General features: G+C 37.8%; 1 protein-coding gene across 1 annotated transcript in view; it reads left to right on the top strand.

The window, feature by feature from the left end:
* The first annotated feature begins 348 nt into the window (after positions 1-348).
* The window catches only part of LOC138045883 (gastric triacylglycerol lipase-like), a 31,737-nt gene continuing 24,727 nt past the window's right edge, over positions 349-7,358 (top strand). The window contains exon 1 of the mRNA XM_068892513.1: positions 349-491. Within this exon, the coding sequence (XP_068748614.1) occupies positions 393-491 (99 nt within the window). The 5' untranslated portion in view covers positions 349-392. The remainder of the gene's footprint in view (positions 492-7,358) is intronic.

Genomic DNA, 7,358 nt, shown 5'->3' with positions numbered 1-7,358 from the left:
TTATTATTATTATTATTATTATTATTATTATTATTATTATTATTACTATTCCGTAAATCGGGTGATAAGTATTTGCATTTAGTGTTTCAACGTCACAGATATGTAACTGAAATTTCATTTTACAAGGAAAAGGAAAAGAAGGAAAACTTCGTATAAAAGGCATAAAATGCGTGTTTAATTAATAAATCAATAAATTAATTAATGGTGAAGTCCAATAGTAGTACACTTGATTGATGTGTATTTCGCAATTTAACTGATTTGTAATTGGCTGAGACGAGCGATGGGTGGAGCCGTGACGTAAAGAGTCAGGCCCTCTTAATAGGGAATGATGTTCAAGGAGTTGCATAGTATTGGCTGTTTCCGTTGACTTCCTACCAAGGGTCTACTCAAACATGCATTTGGCTGCGGTTACTGCAATATGCTCTGTCCTTTTGGTGTCTGATGCCTTATTCTTTAATGATGATCCTTACCGAGAGATGTCCATGGATGTGGTGAGTTTGGATGATGATGATGATGATGAACTTTTTCATGTGTTGATGTATTTAGCTGACGCTAATTGGGGACACAACATAAAAATAAAATAAATAATGAATACTATGATAACTAATAAATAAGAAATAAGCTATAAATTATATATACATTTACAATATGCTAAAATAATTGTAACAACACGGGCACACCTTAAGAGGTACAAATTACCCAATGCGGGGCAATTGTTGCCATTTATCACTTCAGTAAGATCCTTACATCTAATATGAAACTTAAACGTAGATAGGCTGCTCGTTTCAGTGATGTTTTTATCTAGCTTGTTCCATAAAAAGGGTCCAAGATATGTCTAAGAGAGTGTTTACCATACAATACAGAATTAAATCTAGGAATATCAAAATTTTGGTTTCTAAAATTATATTTACAAGACTTAGTACTGAAAATATCACAAATGAAATCGGGAACTAGCCTATATTTAACCTTGTACATGTGTATAACTATGTCTTGCAATCTCCTATTAAAAAGGCCTGTAGTTTAGCACGATCTAATAAGTTCATATACGTTTCTAAATGTGAATTATAAACTATCCTTAGTGCCCGCTCTTGAATTATTTCAACCTTTCTTGTATCCGACGCCTTACAGAAATGCCATATGAGATGACAATAGGTGAGATATGGCATGATAGCAGTTTTATAAAGTAATAGTTTAGTCTCCGTAGTAATTCAGTTTCTTAACCTGGCGAGAACGCCCACCCTTTGACTGGCCTTTTTGCATAATTCGCTAATATGTTGGCTAAAAATTAGATTCTCGTCGAAGTTTACACCCAAATCGCTTAATTGTTTGATCACCGATCTTGATGTTAATCTGTTCAGTTTCATTACGTTGTTTAATCCCTATAGCGTTAAGTTTTTCTGGATTGGACAATAAATAGTTGTCTTTATACCATTTAAGGGCAGACATCTGATGGTCATCAGCATAAATATTTAAATTTGCCATCTCATTTATGTGATACGATAGATCATTTTGGTACAAGTTCCACAGTGTTGGACCAAAGGAGGATCCTTGAGGGCATCCACGTTTCATCACATTCCAGTCACTAGTAGCTTTGCCAACTTCCACCCTGTTGAGCCGATCTTTAAAATATGAACGCGTTAATTGTAATGATTTGTCATTAAAACCGTAAGCGCCAAGTTTGGCCACAGTTAATAAGGGAAGAACTGAGTCAAAAGCCTTAGACATGTCCATCAATAACAAAAGTGCTTTCTGTTTGTTATCCAAGGCTAGTCTCCAGTCTTCCCCCAGGCCAATTAATGCAGTCTCACAGCTGTGTTTTTTTATATAACCTTTCATTTTAGAGTACATGATATGGTCCTCGCTTGCCGTTATCTGTTTACCTAGTAGATGTTCAACTATCTTGACAATTAGTGGGAGGACTGTAATCGGACGGTAAGTTTGGATTAATTGTCTCTCCCCCTTCTTGAACACAGGTGTCCATTCACCCATTTTCCATTTAGTAGGCCAACTACAGTCTTCAACACATTGATTAAATATGGACTGCAGAGATGGTGATATGGCGTGTGAGATTTCTTTAAATACTATTGGTGGTATGACAGAGTCCCATCCTAGAGACATTTTAGTGCTTATACTCGCGAGCTCTTCGTTAACATCATGCTCTGTGATTGGCTGAAATTCAAAGTCCATATCCAATTGTTCATTTCTTATGGCGTTTATGCCAGTGTGATTTTTGTGATCTTCTTCGATGAGATCAAGTACATGATTTCCCCCAATGGTGGAGGCTATATTGGTAAAGTAGTGAGCAAACTTGTTAGAAATAATGCTCTCATCAGTTTCAGCAGAACTTTCTTCAGTTTCTAAGGTGATAGTATTACTTTAGACTTGCCAAGAAACGGTCGAAATGTCTTGAAAAATTCCCGTGGTTTTCGCTTTAAGTCATCTGTTTTCTTCATCCAAAACTCTTTGCTTGCCTTCCTGCGCTCCTTTGTGGCTAAATTTCTGTACTTTTTCTTGAGCTCGTAATTTTCAGCGGTTTTGTTTTTTGCATACAGTTGGGCATATTTCCTTTTCCTTCTGATGGCATTTTTCCAATCTAATCTCATGTGTGGTACATCAATTTCCCGTACTCTTTTCTTCCTCAGTGGAGCATGAGCGTCCACCACATAACTTACTTATCCATTCCAATAATCAACTCTATCACCAATATCATTGAAAATTTCTCCAACCTGCCACGGGGCATTAGTCAATTCCTCTGCATTAGGTTCAAATGCAATGCTTTTAAATTCCTCGACATGATGGTTTTTGGCTGATGGTGTATAGTTTTCTCATTTAATATACCATATATCAGGCAATGATCACTGATTTCTGGATCAAACGTCCCCGATTTGATAAAATAACCAGGCCTGTTTGTGAGCAGTACATCGAAACATTAGTAATCCTTGTGGGACTGTTAATTAGACAGGAAAGGTTAAAGCTTTCTTCCAAATCAATGAGTAATTTGCCTTCTCTTTTGTTTGTGTCCATTCGATTGAGATTGAGATCTCCCATGAGAATCACTGTTTGTTTTTGAAGTTCAGCTCACATGCATAATGAGCTGAGTTCATCTTCAAGCTTAGAAAAATAATCGTTACCCGCAGCTTTCGGTGGTCTGTACGCTCCGACTAGCAAAATTGTACTGCTGGTAGTTTTCATTTCAATCGACAAATCTTCTACGTGTTTATATGCTGTTTCTGGAACTTTCTTAGATACGATATTCGTAGAAATAAAGGCTATTAGACCCCCGCCACCCTTCTTTCGATCCTTTCTGAACATATTATATCCTTTCATAAAAATTGATCGTCTTTGTATGAAGAATCAATTTTTGTTTCAGAAAGAAAAATCACCTGTGACTTCAGTTCTCTGTTCAAAAGTTTGAGGTCATCAAGTTTATTTTGTACGCTGTTAATATTAAGATGGGCAATCATCAGATCATGATGTTTATCTTTGCGGTAATCGATAATGTCATGTCGAAGTACCTGAAGATCCAGATTAGTATCGATGATATTAACATCTTCAGTGGATGCCTCGTCATCATAGCCAGGCAAAAAGCTAAGAAGGCAATTCGTGCAGTACCAGGTATAACTTGATTTTTGCTGCAGTTGAGCATATTCTTTAGGTGAGACTGGAGAACACTTGATATGCGTTCGCCGTCCACATTCGGTACAAGTCATAACTCGATGATTTCGTGCCATCGTCTTGTCGCAAGTTTGACATTTTTCCGGGCCAGAATTAACTCCTATATCTCCACTGAGCAAGAGTTTAGCATGTTGGAGCCACTTAAATACACATCAATGCCACTTAAATACACTGTCATAAAGCAAAGGCCTTCTTTTTCATAGCTGAAAGCTGTGGGATCCTGGGTGTTATCGAAACAATCTAGATACTCTTACAGATAGTCGAATACATCACATGGAAGAGGTCGTTGGTAATGAAACAAATGATTGAAATTTTTGAGATTAAGTGCTGATAATTATACAGGTTTAGAATGAGATCGTTTTCAGGGAAGTTCTGATAAATTTAAACGTATGGGCAAAATTCCAAGGTCAATCCCTCCTTGTCTTAGAACAGCACAAAAAGGCAAACTGCGGGGTTGTTGTCATTCCAGATATTTTAGACTACACCTGTTAAAAGTAAAGATGTCAAGTTGAGATATTTGGTGTCGCTGACTAAAAAAAGTTGGTTATAAGTATAAACGATGTTTCGTTCGAAATGGAGGTATTCTTGAGTGTAGAGGCCATTCTCTATCGAGAATAATCAGTGGAGTATAAAAAATATTCACAGCCTCTAATTAATCTTGGCTAAAATAGACTACAAATCTCACACTATTCTTCTTTTTGTTAGTTCCCGAATCTTACCGGCAAAATTGCTTTATTTTAAATTGGTTGCGTCTTTGGTACATGATGCTGCTAATCAGCATGCACCACCCAATATTTCCAACCTATTTATTCGCTCCGAAAAGATTCACCCCTACCCCACACGATTCTCTTAAGCTGGGGACCTCCATATAGAAATGTCGAGAACAAATCAGCAGCTGTTTTCATTCTCTAGATTCTCTATTGGTGCTAAAATATGGAATGGCATCCCTTCTGAACTTCGTGAGCTTAGGAAAGAACCCTTCAAACGTAAATTACATGATTTGCTTCTACAGATTCTTGGAACTGAGGAGATGAATGTTGAAACGCGCTGCATTGATCTTTCTACCTTCTAAGCACATGCGTTTACAAAGTAGTTCCCCCTAAGTCTTAAATTTTAAGGGTTTTTTTTTATTTTTCTTTAATGTCGTTATTAATAGTTTGTTTTCCAGTTCTCCTTTTTTCCCCTTTAATATTATTACATCTATTTTCTTTAATGTTGCTGTATATACATTTTTTGTTGTTGTACATATATTTTCTGTTCGTTTGTTTGTTGTTTTTGTTTTAGTTTTTTCTTGTTGTAGACCCTTTAAACATCCAGTCTAAAATTAAGTAGCCCGCCTAGAAAAGCTATACTAATTGTGTGCTACTATGGTACCCCACGATAGCGTTTCATCCACCTGTATACCAAAACATTTATAAGAGTCAACTCTCTCTACTGGATGGCCATCAAGGCAAATATCTGAGTTACTAGTTAGTAGCGAGATTTTGTGCCGAGTCCCAATGTGCAAGCATTTAGTTTTGACAACTTTAAGACTTAGGCGGTTAGAATCAAGCCATTGTTTAATATTGTTTAAGTCACGTGTCAGGACTGAGAACAACTCATCAGGGTCTTTTGATGCACAAGTAAGGTTCGTATCATCAGCATACATTCTTACATCAGATAAATTTAATTGGATTTAATTGGAACAACATAACCTCTCTCGCGTACAAAAATTATTGACGACTGAAGATCAGTAATCTCGATCGATATCCTTTTCTCTTGTAATTGAATATAAAAACTACTTCAGTTGTAGCGCTTACTGGGTGACACGCCTTGAAAACTGTCAACCTTAATAATACCTTCTCTTATTTCATAACGACATTGCACAAAATCCCGACAGCGCCCTACAAGGCACTTAAACGAGACCGGACGCCAGCACTTCAGCGAAAACTTAATAGCAAACAACTTCAAATTAAGAAAGCTGACATGACCGACATTACAACCGACTGTGGTGCAAGTACCACAACCACATAAACTGTACGGTTTACCCAAATTACACAAACCTAACATACATACGCGTCCCATAGTCTTGTTCTGTGGTTCGCCGACTTGCCAACTGTCTAAATACCTGACTATGGTACTGAATCCTCTTACTGACGAATCTCGACACAAACTACAGTCCACTAAAACCTTCATCGACGCCATCCAGACAGTACAAGAATCGTTGTTGCCTGCAGTCTCGAAGATCTGCACGAGCGTGTGGCCCTTAGGCAACTGACTGAGTATATGGTTCGCAGAAAGTGTTCGAGTGACCATCAGCGCGGAAACAAAAAGCTGCAATATTCACTCAATAATTTCTTGCCTGATGTGATATTTGATGCACTTGATAATAAACACCTAACAGCCTCAAGGTTACTGGACTTGTCGAGAGTTTCGACAGCGTCGATCATATCTTACCTCTCCGAAAGCTCCACGCTCTTGGTGTTCATCCCATAGTCGCAACCGATTGGTTCAGGAGCTATTTATCAAGGAGAAGTCTGTCTGTACGTATTAATATTGGTTCCCATATTTCAGAGTCTCGTATGATAGCTCATGGAGTTCCACAGGGGTCCAAACATGGGCCCGTCTTTATAGTAATCAACATGCATACAAGCCATCTATCTGGCATCCTTAGAGAGTGATCTTTAGAATCATACGTGGATGACTCGAATGCCGTGACCCAGTTGACAGAAGACCTGAAAAATATTGCTGCCTGGTGGTGATCGAACAGTGTTCTTATCAACAGTGAAAAGACTAAGTAATTTATTCTCGGAACTCGTCAGATGGTTAAACTTGTACCTACAAATTTCAAAGTAGCTGTTCCTAGTAAACAAATCTCCCCGGTGCAATTTTCCAGGGATTTGGGAGTTAGTATGGACTCTACCTTTAACTTTGACGAATACGTAGCCGGGGGTGGGGGGTGGGGGAGGTATTTCTGGGTGGGAATGTGCCGCTAGACCCTAGAACCCTTAGCCTATACCAGGGCTAGTTCAGCTAAATTTTGCTATCCTATACTAGAGTAAACTCCCCAAATCCCCCTATCCTAGAGTGGCTGTTTTCCAGAAACTACGGAGATCACTAGCACAGTCAAGCCCAAAAAAAACCGTTTTTTCCACAATCGTTTCTGTCCCAAAAAAGGATGTATTTATACTTGTTCAGTCTTGTTTTTCATCGTCCTAAATTTCGGGTGAATCTTCAACCAATTGCTCAGTTTCGTGAAAAATGATACCCTATTCTAGACCCAAACGCTCTGATTTATATACCCTATCCTGGAGTAAACTGCTTGAAAACCATACGCTTCACAGTGGCATTGTAACGTTTCTACGTCTTAGGGAAGACAACACACTTTTTAAGATTGTAAATCACTTTACTGAAGATGAGAAAAGACTGCCTAACTCACACAAGATATCCTGCCAAGTAGGGTAAACAAGGACGTGTTGAATTACAACGAGCGTGACGGAATTAGAATAATGTCACATCTCCCTTCCTTTCGGAAGTAATGGAAAATAAAAAAAAAAAAGAAAAACGAGAGTTACAGTAGAAAAGAATATCCTCAATAATCTAAACGGTATGACAACTAATTGGTACCCTATATACTAATCATCATGAATCAAGATTCAATGTCAGTTTTTTTTTATTTTTTTTATTTTTTTAATCTTAAAGTG

This window comes from Montipora capricornis, chromosome 4 (genome assembly GCF_036669925.1).
Source record: "Montipora capricornis isolate CH-2021 chromosome 4, ASM3666992v2, whole genome shotgun sequence".
Taxonomy (NCBI): domain Eukaryota; kingdom Metazoa; phylum Cnidaria; class Anthozoa; order Scleractinia; family Acroporidae; genus Montipora; species Montipora capricornis.
The sequence above is the reverse complement of the archived record's forward strand: the minus strand, read 5'-3'. Positions and strand labels throughout refer to the sequence as shown.